Below are 20,568 nucleotides of genomic sequence, written 5' to 3'. Positions count from 1 at the left end.
GTCGTGGTCGATCGTTTTTCCAAGATGGCACATTTTATACCTTGCCATAAAACAGATGATGCCATTCATATTGCAAACCTCTTTTTCAAAGAGATTGTTCGCTTGCACGGTATGCCTTCTACTATTGTTTCAGATCGTGATGCAAATTTCTTGAATCATTTTTGGCGCACGCTATGGAACAAATTGGGGACAAAGTTGCTGTTTTCTACAACATGTCATCCCCAAACTGATGGACAAACAGAGGTGGTGAATAGAACATTGTCTACAATGATGCGAGCAATATTGAAACAAAATTTGAAGATGTGGGAAGAGTGTTTGCCGCATGTGGAGTTTGCATATAATCGGGTGGAACACTCCACCACCAAGGTAAGTCCTTTTCAGGTAGTGTATGGTTTTAACCCTCGTGCTCCCATTGATCTTTTGCCTCTACCTACTACTGAGCGTGTAGATAGTGATGCTAAGGAGCGTGCTGATTTTATTTTAAATTTGCATGCTTCAACTAAAGAGAACATTGAAAAGATGACTGAGAAATATAGAATTGCTGGTAGTCAAGGTAGAAAGGAAGTTAAACTTGAACCGGGTGATTTAGTATGGTTGCATTTGAGAAAAGAAAGATTTCCAGATTTGAGAAAGTCTAAATTGATGCCACGTGCTGCTGGACCATATAAAATTTTGGAAAAGATTAATGATAATGCATATAAACTTGAGTTGCCTCCCGAGTTTGGGGTTGGTCCCACCTTTAACATTTTAGATTTGAGGCCATATTTGGGAGAAGAAGATGAGCTTGAGTCGAGGACGACTCCAATTCAAGAGGGGGAGGATGATGAGGACATCACTCCTACGGATACAAACGACACTCCTCAAGATGATATACAAGGTCCTATTACTCGCGCACGTGCTCGACAATTGAACTTACAGGTGAGCTCGTTCCTAAGTAATGTTTATTGTGAATCTGAGAATAGATTGCTACCTAATGACTTAATTGTACTTAGGAACAAAGGAGAGGACCAGCAAGGGCGTGGAGAAGGCCTTGGAGGTGTGGAGGACCAGCAAGGACGTCCGGATAAAGATGGAGGCCCAAACCGATTTGACTTCGTTTCAGTTTCGGACTCCAGGAACAGGCTGCACTAAAACGGACGCCCAGGTTGCATACGAAGTCGGATTTGGGCGCACTTGATATGGATGGAAAGATAATTTCAAGACGCTTCTGATGGATCTGGTATCAGGCCCAAATTCATCGGGATTAGACGGAAATCATCTGTGGAAGTTGACGTCCAGAATCTGTTCCGGTGCTGCGTCACTGTTTTTTGGCCGATGGCCCGTGTATCGTGTTGGAGCCCAATAGGGGCGCGTCCAGGAGGTTTTGCATGACCTAAACCTTTATTAGCAGCCGCCGCTGCCATCGTGAGACTTGGGTTTTGCTTAGATTATTCTGTCGAGAACAGTTTCACCGCCGTGTCGGTTTGTGAGGCGCCAACTTTGAGATTAATCTTTCATCTGCAGAGTCACTTCAATTGAGCTGCGTTCTTTCAAGTTCTTGCTTGTGTTCTTCATTGGGCTTGCAGGGATTAGCCTTTTTGGCGAGGTCAACCGGGTTGTGACACGGTTGATAACCAGAGGAGTTGTGGTGCTAAGATTGCTGGATTCGGGTCTTAGGATCTGAAGCCGGATCGGTGTGTCTCGCTCCGCCTACAACGAGAGTTATCCAGAACCTAACGGAAGATCGGAAACCCACGTCCCCATTATTCTTGCTCAAAATCAAGTTCAGATACTCCTTCAATCTTCTCGGGATCTTCTTCTTCATTTCCCATGGGTGGTTCCGGAATTTCAGGTGGTACTGGCGGCACTTGGAGAAACTCAATGTAATCGTTAGCATCATTAAGCTCCAAAGTGAGGTCCTGGACCTACTCCTGAAGATACTCTATTACTATATTACGCTGACTGAGAAGAGCATCGTTCTCGGTAATTTGGTCTTCCCGATGGCCGATTGTCTCCTCATGTTGGGCTATCACCTCGTCTCGGGCAGTAACTGCTGCCTGAAGTTCCTGTACTTGAGCAATGTTTCTATCCAACTTGCTATGTGTGACTTGTGCCTCACTAGCCAAGTGGATAATGCCTCGTCATTGTAGCTCCTGAAGGCGAAGTTGAGCGTTCATGAATCTGACCATCATGCGCACTGTATCTCTAACTGAATTTCCAAGTAAATGTGCGCAGTGCTCTACCCTAAATGTCCACTCAGGGTCATGGTAATCTGCAGCAGGGAAAAGGCCGATAGGGTACTCCGCTACTTCATTTGGATGCTGCTCGTAGAAAGTAGTAATGGCTTCTAGAGCGGTGGCTTCGATAGTGTCAGCGAAGTGGTACCCAAACGCCTCGATCTCTATAGGCTGCCAATGAGCTCGGAAAGGATGTTGGGGTATGGTCATCTTTATGGTGCATCGGGTAACTCCTTCTGCTGTGTAGGTGTAGCAGTCGTATAGCAGCAGCTCCGTGTAACAAAAGAGCTGGAGAGATTCCCACAAAAGACGAGGAAAACCCTCCCAGTGGAGTCCATTGGTGTGGGCATGACCCGCACCATCCAAAGTAGTGCCCGGAACATCAGCCATCTGAAACAAAAATCCAAATGGTGAGATGTCGCCAAAAAGGGACACAAAAGCTGTAGAAAATGATTCATTGAAACGTAAAGTTTCAAAAGAATCACAAATGATCAAACTATAAACAAGGCTAGTTGATCACTTAGAAAATTCCTTGAACAAAAGATTAAGGGTTCAAACTTAGTCTAAACTCAAGTAGTTTACCTCTCCTAGGGTTAACTAGGTTTTAGAACAAGGCACTCACCATTCTATTAACACAAGCACTCTAAGAGTCCTTAAAAGATACTCAAGAAGCCAAACATTTAAGTTTTTAACAATGTATGCACGTGCTATCGTCCTCACAACCAAAAATAACTGCCAAATACCTTTGGTCTTACATGGTTAATTTCGGTGGCACAGATACGTCTCTCTCTATATTATCTAGCCGATAGATCCTATCCGTTCTTAGCCTATCGAAACATAGTTAGTGTACCTGCAGAAAACACATAGTTAAAAGCCACCTTGTAATACCCATATATCGTCACCCTAGGGATTTACGATCTAAGCACAATCCTTAACGAGTCCAACACAGTTTTATAAACTTTTTGTTGAGCACATCTTTTATTTAAAATCTTTCTAAGATTTGTTATATCATCATGAGTATACTTGCCTGCTCTGATACCAGCTATGGCAGAACCAGTTTGAATTACACCAATTCGAGTGCACTACGCATCTCATTCAGTATAATCAATGGTCCTTCGGGTATAATAATGATATAGCCACTCGATACCGGATCATAACACAAGTATACATCCCGCACGAAGGCGAGTCAGAGATACAACAATTCCACAATATTTTACATCACATAGATAAGAGGTGTAATTTACATCAAAGTCCCGAAGCTAACAAGCCGAAGCTTGAGCTTTTACAGTTTTATTTCAAAGGAAGAGGTTTCATAGAAGCAAACTATAAAGAAGAGGTCCTGCAGCGGAAAGTAAAACACGACTATATACAACCGTCGTAGGGGTGATGTCATAGTAAGCCCGGACATGACATCATTCATTCGAACCATAGCTGGTAGATGGTTCTCATTCCATCGTTCAGCCAGCAGGTAAACCACTAGGCCAAGTTGAGCTAGAGTCTTGGTCATCGGAAAACATTTCTGAAAACATTATCAAAAGCAAGTCTGAGTATACTAATACTTAGCAAGACTGACCCGTCTAAGGGTATAGCATAGCCCATTAACTAGACATGAAAGGTTTATGAAGGTTTTGGAGTTTCTTTTGCTGAAAAGCAACAAAGAGTAGATCCTTAAGATCATATTTTAGCTTTCAGATTCTAGGTAGTTTAACTAGTCTAGATATGCACCTATATATACAAACATGGTAAAAGATATATTTGCATCCAACCATATTGAGGTCATCATTGTTCCACTTCTTACTCTATGCAGCAAAGGGATTAAGCAGTCTCAATCTTCGTGAGAGGCGGACGATTCCGAATCGAATTTCAAACCTTGCAAGGATAAACCTAGCACACACGCTTGGAGCACTGTTGAGTCAATCCCAAGCAACCGTTTACTTCTCATTCCGGGTCATGGATCAGGGCCACTCTCCCCGACTACAGAGAACCGCTCTTCTCTGCACCCGTAGTTGTTGCACAACATAACATAACTTTCAACATAAATAACTTCCTATCTCTACGAGAGAGTGGGGTTGTATGTCCATTTGCCTGGCCGATCAGCTACTAGGTTTGCCGCGTACCATATTTACGGCATGTGGCTAGTACGTTCAAACGCTTAACCACCGCTACCACACACTGCGGCCTTAACAATTTAGCTACACAGACGGACTTCAAATGAAGAGGTTGACCAAATCCGTCTATGGTCCTTATAGTGATTGCAGAAGGTAAACAATCAACTCCTATAAATCTCGCGAGAGACAGGAAATCCCTCGACTTTTACCGGTCCTATTAGCAAAGCATCTTGTCGGACTCTGTTTTTAGTATTCAATCAATAGGTACCTAAGATTATGCATCTAGGTTTTCATTCAACTCCAATAACTTAAATGCACAAGTAAATGGTAATAAGTTGCATAAAATAATAGGATTATGCACCGGGGCTTGCCTGTAGAAGTGTCTGTAGGGTCAGTAAAGATTGGCTCTTCGGAATCAAAGTTCGGAGCTTCTGTTAGTTTGACAACGTTGGCCTGAGCTTCAGAAGAAAAATCCCCGTCTGGCTCCTGGGTGAGCTCGTAAGTACCGTCTGCTAGCGGGGTGACTTTTATATGAAATGCAAAAGTTGGAAATATAGTGAGGTGCTTGAGTATGGCTTTCCTTCACTATAGAGTAAATAGGGTGAAACTCTATAAAATAACATGGAAAAGGAGTTTTTATTTTAAGAAAATAATCCACAAGAAATTATGTAAATAATTTCTTATAGACTCAAATTATAACATAGGAAGAAAATTTTGAAAGTATATGCTATAGTTCACTCATGGGTTTAGAAAAATTTTGGAAAGCTTGACATGCTTTAAAGAAGGGAAAATTCGATTCATGCCACCACAACTCCGTGAATTTGGGTTTCATGTTCAAAATCATGCCACTCAATGGCATGGATTTCAACATGAAATCCAACTTCAAGAAATTGGTCTAGAACACATGGTTCAAAGTTCACCATTGTTATTGGTCTAGAACAAAAGATACAAAATAAAAAGGCCATAAACTAATTCTATTTCTAGATTCAAATACGCAAAGTTTCATCAAAACTTCATAACACCAAACTTGTAGATTTATGTACAAGGAACACAACAAAATTAGTTTGGTATTTTTTTATTTTTCTACAAATTACTAGGAATTTTCAAAATTCAAATGAAAAAGAAAAAGAAAAAAGTTTGAACTTTTGCAGAAAGGACCTCCGAAAGACTTAAATCAAAGCAATCAAGTCCTTCGTCGGGTCAGAACTGTGGGAGGGGGTTTGACCGTCGATTCTGGCGATGGTGATTGCCGGCGGCGAGGTCCGAGGGGCCAGTGAGGTCGAGCCGGTCAAGGCGCACCTGAAGGTACTCGTGGCGCAGTTGGAGGTGGCCGGGAAGAGGGTCGTCGGCGTTGGCGCAGAGCATGGCGGCGAGGGCGCTCGTCGACGGCAAGCTCTGGTGAGGGACTGGTGGCGCAAGGGTGTGGATTAGCTTCACGAGGACTCGGTGAAGCTGATCGGAGCTTTGAGGTGGATGGTATGTTGCCGTGGTGGCGGGTCGGCGATGAGCAGGGGGTCGCCCGAGTTGATGGAGGGGGCGCCGGTGTTTTGGGTGTGCGAATAGAGACTGCATTGCCTTTTATAGGCAATGTGAGAGGGGGTGAGTACGAGCATGAGTACTCCAGGAGGATGAACTTGCTTGGGATGTGAATTGGGTGGCGGCATGTAATTCCACGGTGGACGGCGGTCGTGGCGCGAGCTGGGAGTTCGGGGCGGCGTGGCGCGGGGCATGGGAGCCAGCAAGAGGCGGTGCTGGGGTGACGGGGCTTCACGTACTCAACGCGGGGAGCTGTTGGGAACAGCGGACTGGCGAATCCGCGGCGGCGCGCTCGCCGGAGAGAAGAAACAGGGGTGGTGTGGCGTGGAAGAGGGAGAGGGGCGCCAGTGAGGGGTGTGTGGGACCAGGGAGAGGCCAAAGGCGGCGGGTGGCACTCTAGAGGCGGCGTGGGCAGCCGGTGGGCGGGGGGAAAACCGCGGCGGCGACGGCGCAGCAAAGCTCCGGTGGAGCTGGAGGAGGAAGACGAAGTGAGGGACTTGTTTGCAAATTTAGAAAAGTTCAGGGGCTGGATTGAAATATATAATTTTTAGTTGTTCTAGGGCTCAAATGAAAAAGTGCCCAAAATGAAAGTTGTTCAGTTTTTCAATATCTACAACTTACATGTTGTGCAAATTTTCATTAGATCAAAGGATTTTGAAATATTTTCAAAATTTCAAAGGAACCCTATTTAATAAAGGAAAAATTACTTTTTGATAGCAATTTCACATCAAATTTGGGCTAAAGTGCAACAAAGCTGCCAAGTAATGATTACTAGCATATTTGCAAGAAAGCCCTTCATAAATTTGAAAATACTTCCAATGTTAAAACTTTTTGCAAAAAGGGGCTAGTAATTTTTGTATAATTACATATATGCCCTCAATTTGTATTGAAAATATTTGACTATCACACAAGGATAAATTCACAAAATGCATACATAAACTTAGGTTCTAATAGCTAGACACCTGAAGTGTCACAGGTACGCGATCAAGGGCTACTGCAACAGTCATACTTCAGGCAAATCGTGCCCCCGGAGGCCACCAGCGTCAACAACAACAGGAGCTGTAAAACCAAAGCAATCAAGAGGATCAAGAAGTCGCGAGCAACCATCGCCCCAGGGGTGGCCAACCATTGGCAAACCAAGCCCCTGGACCTCAGCCAAACCGCAACAACAACAATCGTGGGCACAACAGGGAAGAGGTAGCCGATTCTATCATGGATGCATGGGATATCATCAACGCAAGACGTAGAGCACAGCTTGCGGACAACTCCGATCGTTTCCAAGCTCTGAGCAGAGCCTTCGACAACATTGAGTACCCGAAGGATTTCAAGCCTACGAACATCCAATAGTACGACAGTAAGCAAGACCCTGCTCAATGGTTACGACCGATGTTAGTGTTACAGGGGGAGACACCAACACCAAGGTCCTTTACCTCCCGATGGCCCTAGAGCCCGTACCCCTCACGTGGCTCGAAAGCTTGGCGCGTGAGTCAATACACTCGTGGGAGGACCTCAAGAAGGCGTTTGTCGACAACTTCCAAGGGTCGCTACACCGAGTAGCTACTCGCCACGCCATGTCCATGTGCAAACAGGAGCAAGGCGAATCGATCAGATCCTACGTCAAGTGCTTCTTCGACACAAGAGCCACCATCCCCAACGTCGCCGACGACGATGTCATCGACTACTTCCAGAGCGGCATCACCGTCCAGTCTCTATACCGTGATTTTGGGCGTAATCACCCCAAAATGGTAGTAGAGTTACGAGATATGATGCAGCGCTGGGCAGACGAAGAAGAGCAAGAACGCAGTCGCTTCCCCCGACGCAACAACGACAACAATGGGAAGCGCCACAACGACGGTGGAGGGCCCAACAACCAGCGGGATCCTACGCGCAAGCGTAAGCCCAACGACACAGTCGGCACTATGGATCGCACACCGTGTGGTAAGAAGGGCGACAAGCCGCAGGATCAGTTCGACAAGATTCTTCACAACAAGAGATGTCCAATCCACCCCAATAGCAACCACTCAATGTGGGAGTGCACGATCCTGCGCAAATCCTTCCAGTCGGCATCTACAGTCGCCCCTAAGAAAGAACAAGATAAAGATGACAAAGACGACAAGAAAGACCTTGACGGTTTCCAACAGCAACAAAACGTCATCAACGTCATATTCGGAGGAGATCCTAGCTTCTCCAAGCGAGTTCAGAAGCTCCTACTGAGAGGGATCCTCTCAGTCGAGCCAGCAGTTCAGAGGCCACTGAAATACAGTGAGGTCCCCATTACCTTCTCTAGGGAGGATCAATGGACCAGCTTCTCTGAACCTGGAAAGTTCCCGCTAGTACTCGATCCAGTCGTCCAGGGCTCCAAGCTTACTCGAGTACTCATTGACGGTGGAAGTGGGCTCAACCTGATCTTTGCAAGTACAATGGCAAAGATAGGCCTCAATTACATGAGTCTACTTACTCCAAGCAAGGCTCCGTTCTACAGCATCGTCCCCGGGAATTCTTCTATACCAATCGGCTCGGTTGCTCTCCCAGTCACATTTGGTACAGAACAGAACTTTCGGACAGAGTATATCAAATTCGAAGTAGCCGACTTCGAATCTTCCTACCATTCTATCTTGGGAAGACCCGCACTAGCCAGGTTCATGGCAGTACCGCACTATGTCTACCTGCTCCTCAAAATACCAGGAAATACAGGAGTACTTTCATTACGTGGAGACCTCCTCAAGTCCTTCGAGTGTGACAAGGAAGCAATATATCATGCTGCCAAAATCCAGCTCCCTAGCTCTGTCAGCGAAATACTTGATGCTGCTAAGGAACTCTCACTCAAGGAGTCGATGCTTTCCAAGAAGCCAAGCCAATCATCGGTTAAACCAACCGGCGATGTGGGCACCAAGACTATCCAGCTACAAGAGGGAGACGACTCCAAAACAGCCATCATCGGAGCAGGACTAGGCGACGAATAGGAACTCGAGCTCGTCAACTTCCTTAGGGCCAACCGAGACGTATTCGCGTGGAAACCAGCGGATATGCCAGGGGTGCCCAAGGAGTTGATCGAGCATGCCTTAAAGTTCGACCCTAAAGCCACACCAAAAAAGCAACGGTTGCGGCATTTCTCACCGGACAAGCGAGAGGCCATCAAGAAAGAATTGGAGAAACTACTCGCAGCAGGGTTTATCAAGGAAGTCTACCATCCCGAATGGCTGGCTAACCCTGTGCTCGTCCAGAAGAAGAACAACAACAACAAGTGGAGGATGTGCGTCGACTACACCGATCTAAACAAGCATTGCCCAAAGGATCCTTTCGGGCTACCACGCATTGATCAAGTAATCAACTCGACAGCAGGATGTGTCCTATTATCCTTCCTCGACTGCTACTCTGGATATCATCAGATCACCCTGAAAGAAGAAGACCAAATAAAGACGGCCTTCATCACCCCTTATGGGGTATATGCCTACAAGACCATGTCCTTCGGGTTGAAGAACGCTGGTGCTACTTACCAGCGTGTGATACAGCTGTGCTTCGCTGATCAACTACAACGCAATATTGAAGCCTATGTTGACGACGTCATCGTCAAAACCAAGACCTAGGATCAATTCATTACTGACCTGGAGGAGACCTTCAACAGCCTCCGAAAATTCCGCTAGAAGCTCAACCCAACCAAGTGTGTCTTTAGCGTACCCTCTGGAAAACTACTCGGATTCATCGTCAGTAATCGAGCAATTGAGACTAATCCAGAGAAGATCAATGCCATCATGGCCATGGATGCTCCAGCTACCATCAAGGACGTCCAGAAGCTTACAGGCAGCATGGCAGTTTTAAATCGATTCTTGTCAAGGCTTGGTGAACGGGGCTTGCCCTTCTTCAAGCTCCTAAAGCGGCAAGATAAATTTGAGTGGACTACAGAAGCCGCGGAAGCACTCGAGAACCTCAACCATCACCTCCAGTCACCGCCAATTCTGGCAGCTCCACTACCCGGCGAGGAACTACTCCTCTACATCGCTGCAACTACTCATGTGGTCAGTACGGCGATAATAGTCGAACGCTCTGAGGAAGGTCATGCCTATGGCCAGTCTACTCAGCGAAGAATCTCTGAATCAAAGGTTAGATATCCATCAATTCAGAAACTTCTGTATGGAATTCTAATCACCTCCAGGAAGCTCCGGCATTATTCGACGAGTACAAGATCTCAGTTATAACTGACTTCCCATTGGGGGATATACTCCACAATCGGGATGCCACCGGACGAATTTCAAAGTGGGCAGTTGAACTGGGAGCCTTGGAAATCAACTTCAAGCCAAAAACAGCAATCAAGTCACAAGCACTAGTCGACTTCTTAGCTGAATGGCGGGAAAATCAAATTCCAGCACCCCAGAATATTCCAGAGCATTGGGTAATGTACTTCAACGGCTCACTCAAGCTCGATAGAGGCGGCGCGGGAGTTCTATTCATCTCCCCCAAGGGTGAGCAATTGAAGTATGTGTTCCAAATCCTGTTCAAGGTCAACAACAATGAAGCTGAATACGAGGCACTGCTACATGGTCTTCAACTAGCAGTTTCTCTTGGCATCAAGCGACTACTCGTTTACGGCGATTCTCTACTCGTCGTCCAACAAGTCAATAAAGAATGGAATATCAACAAGGATACAATGGATGCATACGTTGAAGAAATCAGAAAGCTCTAAAACAAATTCTCAGGGTTGGAAAACCACCACGTGGATCGCGATAAAAACGTGGGAGCTGATGTCCTCTCCAAACTTGGATCTACTCGAGCAACTATTCCACTGGGTGTCTTTGTCCATGAACTTCATCATTTATCAGTCAAGGTACCAAGCCAACAAGTCGCTGACACAGAGGCTCCGGCCACAGTCAGAGAAATACTGATGATTGAAGAAGATTGGCGGACCCAGTTTATCGATTTCATCAAGGAGTTCAAGCTTCCTCCACATGTTGATCCTAAAAGCGTTGAAGCTGCTCACATTATCAGGCGTAGCAAGGGTTTCGTCCTCATCGGTGACAACCTATACAAGCGCTCTGCTTTAGGCATCCTCATGAAGTGTGTTACCCTTGAAGAAGGCAAAGACATTCTCAGAGAAATACACGAAGGAGTTTGCGGCAATCACGCCGCATCAAGGACACTAGTCGGCAAGGCTTATAGGTCAGGTTTCTTCTGGCCAACAGCTATTTCAGATGCAGAAGACCTTGTCCGATGATGTCCTGACTGTCAGTTTTTTGGCAAAAAGACTCACGTTCTAGCACACAACTTGATAACAATCCCTCAATCATGGATGTTCGTCTGTTGGAGTTTGGACATGATCGGACCATTAACCGTAGCTCCAGAAGGATTCAATTATGTGCTGGTAGCAGTCGACAAGTTTATCAAGTGGATCGAGTACAAGCCCATTGTCAAGATTTTCGAAGGATATCATCCACACGCTGTCGCCCTGCCTCATCCTGCCCTTGGCCTCGATGTACGCCAGCTCGTACATCACCGAGCTGCTCGACGTGTAACCGAACCGGTGCAGCGTCATCCGCGACGCCTCCACGTCCTCGTCCGAGAGGCCGATGCCGCGCTGCACAGTGTCCACCACCCCCAGCGCCGCGGCGTGGACGCAGAAGTGCTCGAACGCCCTGCGGAAGTTTGGTTGGTAAGTCCCTACTGCCCGCCGGCTCAGGACGACCCTCCGAGCCACGGCGGAGAGCGCGAGCAGGAGCACCTCCGAGGCCGGGAGCACACGGGGCGCGAACGCCACGATGTTCGCCTTGATCTTGTCACCGGCGACGGCAGCGAAGCCTCTTTCCACCCTCGCCCCGAGGTTTCCCTTGTCGTCCTCCTCCTGGAACACGCTGCGGCATGCGCTGTCCTGAGCGGCCGAGCAGGTACGCACGGCGCAACCGAACCGGAACCGCGCGGCCGTCGCGGAGGTGGACATGAGCATCGCGGCGCCGCTCATGCGGTACAAGCAGTTGGCGGCCATCATAGAGAGATCGATGCCCACGTAGTAGCTCGAGGAGAGAATCTCCGTCGACACGACCAGCGCGCGCGCGCCCCGCGGCATGGCACGCAGGAGGCTCGCCGCGAGGTCCACCGCGATCAGCCCCGCGCCGCACCCCATCCCTGACAGATTGACGCTCCGCACGTCGCTGCGCATGCCGTACCTGTTGACGATCATGTCCGAGAGCGCCGGATCCGGTGCGCACACGCTGCAGCAGACGATCACCACGTCGACGTCGTCGTCCCGGCCCTGCCCTGCAGCGCGGAGTGATGCTGCCTTGGCGAACAGGCGTCCACGGCCGAGAAAATGACGAGCTCGGCCTCCTCGCGCGCCGCGCGAAGGCTCTTGTCGGGCGGGATGTAGCTGAGGGAGGGGGGCACGCAGGTCTCCTCCCCGAAGCCCGACCGCTCCAGCGTGCCCTCGGTGAAGGAGACGACAGCGGCGGCCGCGCCATCTTCGTCAAAGGCACCAGCATCATGAGGCGCGTGTGCTCGAGGAACGTGGCCGATGGGGCGCGGTAGGCGGGCGCAGCGCAGAAGCAGGCGTACTCGACGAGGTACACCGGCCGGGGGCGGCGCACGAAGTACAGGCGAGTCGCGGCGGCGGCCAGGAACAGCAAGAACAGGAGCATGATGGAGCTGGCTCCGGCCTCGAGGAGGACGGCGGTGGCGAGGAACGTGACACCGACGGCGGCAAGCAGGCTGCCGCCGATTGCAAGCCGGCCAGCGGCATCCATCAGGCGGTTGAGGTGCGCAGAAGATCCCATGGCGCCGGTTGATGCAAGTCTAATCACCTAAGTTTGTGCTGCTAAGCAGTGGCGAGCTGAGCGTGGCAAGGGTTTTATAGTGCGGGGGAACTTAATGGCCGTCGCCGCTTGGTGCAGTAGTTGTGCTTCGTCGTGACAAATGTGCACCGACAATGCCAAGTAGTCGCCCTTCGCTGAATCCGTTGCTTTCACAATTTTTCTCCTGTCCCATGAAGATAAGAACACTGTATTATAAGTTTATAACAAAACCAACTAAACTAGTCTTGGTTAAGGTGTGTTTTGATGGGCCAAAGTTGAGTGCTAAACATTCACACCTATTAGCACTTACTAGCATCGTGCTCGTGCATTGCTACAGGTAATTTGATTAGGACTTCGATTGATGTGTTTGGGTTCCGATTAGAATTTGGATTGATTTGTTCAGACTCCGATTTAGATTTTAATTGACGGACCAAGCAAACATTGCTTGCTTTGGAAATAGTAGAGATTATATTGCTAAAATTTTTAAATCTTGACTAAATTTTAACTCACCTATTACCACTTCTATTTGGATAGGCTAGTGCTAAAGTTTAGCACTTTTAGACGTTAGCACTTGGATCAAAACACCATACACAATTGCATCACATCGCAACCCATGCTTTCACTATAGGGGTTACGATACACATCGCAACCCATGCTTTCACTGTAGGGCAAGGCAATATATTTAATGAGATGTGAGTGTGAACTGTGAACCCATTATTTGGGACAGAAACATGGGTAAAAAAGTACATGTTTCTCCAAAATAGACAAACATCAAATTAACTTCGGAGGTAACACGGGACTTTCTACCTCAGGTAGTAGTAATGAATATCAGTTCCTCAATCCTTCATATGGCTACATATAAAGATTTGGCTGCAAACTGGAAATACACCTGCGTTAGCCCTGAATTCAGACGGTAATACTGTCACATACGTAGCTCGCAACTTCACAATATACTGGCGTTTGGGCAACTAAAATTCAAATCAGAAAACAGAAAACCATGCTAGACCACTTTCCGGGGGTGGGTTAACTGATCAAATTTCAGATAATAACCAACGACAAGTTACCTGCTAATAATTCACCTAGCAATAGTCTTCTGCTGCTTGCAGAAGCTACACACTAAATCACGAAGCATAGCACTCCACAAGTCTAAGCAGGGGCAAGGAGGAATTTAACAGGGTATATACAGAAACATTCCTGGTACTAAAGAGAGTTTGAAAAAAATCGGCAGATAAATTACGAAATCCAGGTAACAAACTGACTATGATGGAGGCATGCTTTAATGGCATGCCAAAAAGGCAGAGTGGTCTTGCTTTAGGACTGCAGGGAGCTTGGCAGAGTGGTCTTGCTTAGGACTGCAGGGAGCTTCACGCGAGCGGCTTGGCCATCTACATGCTCTCACAAATGTAGGCGGCAAGTCTCTCGACAGGTCTTTGGCTGTTAGCTTTCACATCTCCTCGGCACCTTATCTTTATGCGCGCCAAGTAATCCACCGCGATCCATGCAAAGCTAAGTCTCGCTGGCATTTCCTCGCAGTCTGGCCCAAGCATTTCCCTTGACTTCTGGACCCATTTCGGGTGGTAGGTAACCTGGTACCATGCAGAGGCCTTCATCTCATACACCCTATTTTTCTCATCATCAGATATCTCAGTTTGGTCGGTCTCAATGCTTTCAAAAGTACTCCGGAGCTCCTTGCCGAGAGCGGAGTATGCATTCTTTAACCTCTCCTTTATATCCCCCTGCTTCCTGCTACTGTATTTGGGAAGTGACCATATGTGCTCCGTCACAAGCTCTGCTTCAGTACGCACACCATATTGACTGAGCAGTGCGTTTAGCTGTGCTTCATAAGAGCACTTGCACTGCCAGGCACTTGAGAGAAAATCTGTCGCACCAGGAACTTCCATATCTGTGTCATAAGGCAGATCATTTAAAGTGCAAGTTTCTTCTGGAACCAGATCGCCATTGGAGTTTTCTTGGATTGACCGATAAAGCCTTCCAAGGATCTTATCTGATTTATAGGTGATTGCTTCATCCTTCTGCATGAAGTCAGGATATAATTTTGGTCGAAGGGATGGTGGCATTGACACAATTTTGCCCGTCTTGGGGAAGTCCACAGCAGTTGCTGCTAGTTCCGCCAATTGAATGCACTTCTCATCCATTGCTCCATACTCACTTGTGTCAGCATGAACAACATGAGCATTGCTTATTGGACCAAGTTTCTCATTTACCATGTTCTTCAAGAAGAAATCAACGATATCCTGTTAAAAGTACAAGAGCTTATTAATAAAATGTGTTAATAAGAAATATTTATCAACAACCAGGGTTGAAGCAATTTGTAAAAAACAGGTGAAACAAAGATGCACTTTATAATTTTTGTATATTAGCTATATTTATCAGATCAAATGGATAATAAGCATTCACCAATATTAATTTTCAAAAGAGAAGAGAAAGATCTAACAGATGAGATGAAAAAAAATTGTGCCAGGTAGGGTGTTCTGTAAGTGAACATAAGCCACAAACTAATGGTTAGGAGCTCTTGACTTAGTTGCTGGCAACAGGGCTTGCACCAAATTATGCAAATGTGGTATGGTATCCATCTAAAACTGCTATACCAGCAATTTGGTAAGTTAAATGTTTGATTGTACCATATAGCTATACTCATCCAAGAATCAAATAAAATGATATCGAAATCCAGCTGAACATAATAGACTTGCAGGCTCCATGATCTGGATCTTCAGAATTTATCTAGCCTTTAGCAACTACCTAAAACATAGAAAACAGTAAGCACTCCCGCCAGTCAAAAACAAGTGACTTTTTGCAACCAAACTATTTTAACTTGGACCAACTATATTGTTGTGAATGTAGATTGTCAAACGAAAATGTATAAACATATGTCACTTTTGCAAATGACATGTATGAAGTTCCTACAGATTACACATGTATCCTGTGCTATATTAGAAAGAAACTTTAGAGCTATGTGTAAAGTGCATTAACTAGAGCAATTGTTACAGAACAAATAACATGTTTGATCTTGCATGATGCATATTAAGATAGGAGAATAATTACAGAGCATACAAACAATTTCATGCAACTACCTATTGTCCTGTACAAGAGAGTTGGTCAGTGAAAACTGAAAAGCTGATATCTAAGAAATGATGGTACCTGACTGGGTCCCTAAACAAATGTAGGTAAATCTATAGTCATCCGATAATCAAATGGCAGACAATATAACCAAATAAAGATATAGCTCAAAAACTCTAGGATTTACCATGCCACTCAACACTCAACAAAAGCATGGAATTAGTAGGAAGGAATAAAATCTCTGGTTCAGGGTGGAAACTATGGAACAATTCTGATGATTGTTTATGCTCAAGTTCCTTGCTTCAGTAGCTACGGCAGGGTTTGTTTTACTATGACCACTAACATGTCAACCAGAAATCATTTATAGGAAGACATCCAAATATTGAACAAATATATAAGGGAAGAAATGCCTAAATGCCAAGAATAGTTGAACTTACATGTTGAACTACTTGACGTGGCAGCTGTTTTGCTTCGGCTGGGGTGTAGTCCATAGGGTTCCAGCTCTTTTTGCCTGGTGGTATAAGCTTTTCATCCCATGTCACAAAGTAGAGATCCCCATCAAGATCACTCCCAGATGCTTCATTGGCATGTGGCCTCTCACCTTTCTTTGGGAAGACCAAGCAATCAACAAGATGATGCAGTTCAGGCACATCAACAGCTTCAAGGATCCGTACATCCCCTGGATGAAGGCATGGGTTCTTCGCCATTACAACAGTACCCACAATTGTCTCTGCATTTTTGTTTGCTGAGGAAAATCTTGGTCCATGCTTCACCAGACAATTATTGAGCAATGGAGATGAGACCCGAATGAAGCATTGCCCTTGTTCAAGGATCCCAAGTTCATCAAGGCAGCCCATCAACCACCTTCCCTTTGGCACAAAAATCCTTGTTTTCTCCAAAAGACCCAATAGCTGTGAAGACCTTATAGCCAATAGCATTGCTTTCAGGTGTGGTTCAGTTCCAGGAGAAAAGCCAGCACTCAGCATCAGTGCCGCGGTGTTTCCTTGATCAGCACAAGAGGTAGTTACAACATCAAAAGCAACATCAGTGTCTGACAAAATATTGTTGAGATTAGATAGCATGGCTTCCTGCATTTGTGAAAAGATAGCATCTGAGACATTCAAGGAGGACAGTAATGTGATAATCTGACGGTTTAAGAATCCTGGCTGGAACTTTGTCCATGAGACCACCTCTAACACAGTGTGGGCAGACTCAAACTTGCGCATGCTTGGCCTCAGGGAAAGTCGTATCCCATCATTTTCTCCTTGCCAGACAGCTATAACACCCTTGAAGCCTGCATACCTAATCTGGTAAGCGGATGGGGGGTTATCTGTTAGTTGAAGTGTCTTAGCGACTTCCATTGCAAGGTCTGGCGTAATCTTGCCAATTCCATCAGAGAAAATATACCCATTGTGTTCAACTTCCTCAAGACACTCATCAACCTCATGTGGCTGCATCACTACTGTTGCATATGTAGATGAGAAGCACTGCCCCATCCGAGCAGCATGCTTTGCTACATTCTTACTAGTGAAGCGCCCCATCCATGTCCTTATGCTTTCCACTGTTCTTGTTCTGTCCTCGGCGAAGAACCAAGCTGACCTGTCCCTCAGCTGGTTCGATGAGAATGCAAGAAATGAGTACTTCCGACCACACATGTGAAAACCCTCAGTCAGAAATGTTTTAACGCGCTTGTACACTGTTGTCTTATGCGGGATCGACTTTGACATCAAATCCTTGACGATTTGCGCTGCAGAGAAGTGTAGCACATTACTGTTCAGTTGCTGCATCCCCTCATCCATATAAGTTACCCTCAAGAACCTATCAGCCACTTCACGATAATGCCGGATAACGCGGTTAGAGAGTTCTACTTCTGGTGGCAGACAATAAGCCCTGGTGGGTGTTATCACCAGCCTCCTCACCTCTGAATTTTCATCTCCAATCTTTTTGCGAAGAAGTTTCGGGTTCCTGGCAACCCTATCCTGCAGATTCTTCAGCCTCCTACATGCATCAAACACTGGAAATTTGTCCCCCCAAAATTCCCTCAATGCAGCCAAGTTCACCTCATCCTCCCTTCTCTGGAGCAAACCAAAGAATTCAGGCGTGAGCTGGTGTTGATTTATCACTCCCTTGTGCACCAGCGCATTCACGAGGAACAGCACCGGAAACTTGAGCCCCTCCGCGTGCTGCACGCAGAAGAATAGGTCCTGCATTCGCTCCCCATACTCGGGCTCATCACGCACTGTGAGCCCCCGCCTTGAACCCCACCCGCCACGGCACTCAATGATTTCCACCCTCCTCTCCCTCATGTATGCCAGGGTGCGTTCCATCTTTGGCCAGAACCGCCTCGAAAATGTGAGCCTGTACACCCCGCACCGCCCGATTGCGCCACTGGGGGTGATATCGGTGGTCCGTATCCATGGGTCGTCATCGTCGAGAAGGTCGAACGGCACGGATTCGTGGATGTCATCATCAGCCGTGCGGTAGTAGACTTGGGGCGTGGAGGACAGCCGGAGCAGCAGCGAGCTGTCGAGCTGGAACACCCTGACCTCTGCAACGTCGCGGACGGGGAACTCGAGCTTGACGTCGCAGCGCATGACCACGGCGGCCTGGGGGTACTCCGGGTACGCGAAGGCGGTGTCGCGGGTGAAGATGAAGCGGCAGGACCCGTCGAAGGGGTCGACGGAGAACTCAAGCCCGGCGTCCGGCCCGCGCCAGGCGGCGATGAAGGCGTCGGGGGCCGTGAGATCCCCTACCTCGAGCCGCGAGTCGGTGAAGCGGAACGGCGTGACGCTGCGGCGGCGGGAGGCGCGGAGGGAGCTATCCGGGGCGGAGGCAGCGCGGAGGGGCTTCCGGGAGAGGATGAGCTCCGACCGCCCCGCGGCGTCGGCGGCGCGGCGCGCAGCCTCCGGGCGCGCAAAGTGGACGAATGCGTGCGGGGGCACGCGGTCGTAGTGCAGCGGCTGCCCAGCGGCGCCGGCGGCGGGGGCGACCGCGGGGAGGAGGAAGTCGGGGTAGGCGTCCGGCGGCGTCCCGGAGGTATTGACGCGGCAGCGCCAGACCTGACCCACCTCGGTCTCGAGGAAGTCGGCGAGGTCTCGCGCCTTGACGGTGGCGTCGAAGCCGCCCAGGCTGACCTGCGTGATCACCAGGTCGCCCGCGCGCGGCGCCGGGGACGCAGCGGCCGCGCCCCGCACCGATCCCATGGGCGGCGGTTTGCCGCGGCGGGGTTGGGTTGGGGTGGGTACCGGGGGGGGATAATTTGTTTTTGGATTTTTTTGGGGTGATTGGTTTAGTTTTGATTAAACGAATCGGAAGGGTTTAACCGTCTGGGGGACGGATGGGTGCAATTGTGCAAACGCGCAGCGTGTGTTGGTCGGTCAATTGGGTGTCGTTGCCTCGTTGGGAAGATTGCACGGAGACGCTTATTCCTCTTTTTTCTTCGGTCATTTAAACCAGTCTTCAATCTGAATGCTGATTACATGAAAATTCATACCTCACATCATCAATTTTACTGATATGATATGATCAGGAAAGAGTAAGTTTTATGGAATGAGAGAAGAATTTCATCACTATGAAACTTAGCTAGCACAATTACACTGAAACTGTGTAGCGGGACCCATCTTATTACTTCTACCTATATGTGGCAGAGAAAGAGGAGGAAAAGGAGGATTGCATTATGGGCATTGACGATGGTAGCTGTTATCTTTGAACAGGCAAAGTTTAAAAGACATGCTAATTCTAAAGTGTGATAGATATGTTGTTTCAATTGCGCACCTTTAGAGCAAAGGCTTATGGTTCAGTCCGCTACTAGCTATGGAGAGCCTTTAATGTAGCAACGCCAGCAGTAGTGTAGCTAGGGGGAGTTGCATGCACGCAGCCGTGCGCATCCACCTGCTTTAGCCGGTGCTTCGCGAGCCGCCTGCTCCACATACTCTCTCCTTTTCTCTCTCCGCCTGTGGTGATTACTTCTGATGTGATTGTACTCTCCACCCGCATTGTTGGCTCTATAATACTTGCTTTTATTGTAGCCTAGATCTTTGTACGTACCTCCCCTCGTGCTAGAACCGTAACCTCTATACATAAACCTTGCAGCTAACTATCAAGTGTGATATCTCTAACTCTACACATAGTTTTCTTTTGGTGGAAGCTTTTCACATAGTTGTGAAAAAGAATTGTGCAACCTTGTGAGACAGTACATTATTTCTAAACAACATTTTTCTAGAATTGCTACTCATTGGGAAGTTTCAACCTGCACGTACATAGTAACATTTTTTCCTAAAACAAAATAAATAGTAGTGGGACGTGAAATCATGTATCCAAAGAATCTCGATCCTTAACTATTTTTTTATTTGTTCACTCTAGGCACTGTCTATGGGTTTAGTTGTAGACCCAAATTCTAACTTAGAGTGAATTATTTAAAAATTAAGGACAGTATAGTATACTTGATTCACTGCTGATTCAAAATGATTCTCCTAAAGGAACTAAAGATTATGAGTATAATAGACTTTTTTTTGTATTGAATATGTTAAGTGATTCTCTGAACAAACTAATGGACTATGGGCTAGAATAGAATAGCTTCACCAAATTCGCTTCTGACATAGACACTCTGTTAGAATTGAACCGAGAAGAGAATTACTTTCTGTTACAAAATCACTTCATAGAATCACTTAATTTATGAAATAAGAAAATGTAGCTTCACCAAACTTAATTTATGAAATAAGAAAATGCAGCCTTGTGAAACTCTAAATTCAAAGAGAACAAGTTTCTAACACTAACACAGTTCTACACCATCAATATGTGCCGTCAACATGAAGACCACCAGCAGTTTGCGTGAAACTTTTTTTTTGAACTTAA

At 47.0% G+C, this 20,568-nt stretch overlaps 1 protein-coding gene and 1 pseudogene across 1 annotated transcript; both read right to left on the bottom strand.

Annotated features, from left to right (window-relative positions):
- Positions 1 to 11,008: 11,008 nt before the first annotated feature.
- On the bottom strand, positions 11,009 to 12,636 carry LOC120674798 (annotated as a pseudogene).
- Positions 12,637 to 13,645: 1,009 nt separating this feature from the next.
- LOC120672833 (probable RNA-dependent RNA polymerase SHL2) lies at positions 13,646 to 18,964 on the bottom strand. The gene is made up of 2 exons (XM_039953438.1): positions 16,152 to 18,964; positions 13,646 to 14,891 (listed from the first exon to the last, which is right to left on the bottom strand). Exons 1-2 carry the CDS (start codon positions 18,915 to 18,917, stop codon positions 14,022 to 14,024), a joined length of 3,636 nt encoding a protein of 1,211 aa, XP_039809372.1. The 5' UTR covers positions 18,918 to 18,964; the 3' UTR covers positions 13,646 to 14,021.
- Positions 18,965 to 20,568: the final 1,604 nt, after the last annotated feature.

Source organism: Panicum virgatum, chromosome 5N (assembly GCF_016808335.1).
Source record: "Panicum virgatum strain AP13 chromosome 5N, P.virgatum_v5, whole genome shotgun sequence".
Lineage (NCBI taxonomy): Eukaryota > Viridiplantae > Streptophyta > Magnoliopsida > Poales > Poaceae > Panicum > Panicum virgatum.
This window is presented reverse-complemented; position numbering and strand designations above follow the sequence as displayed.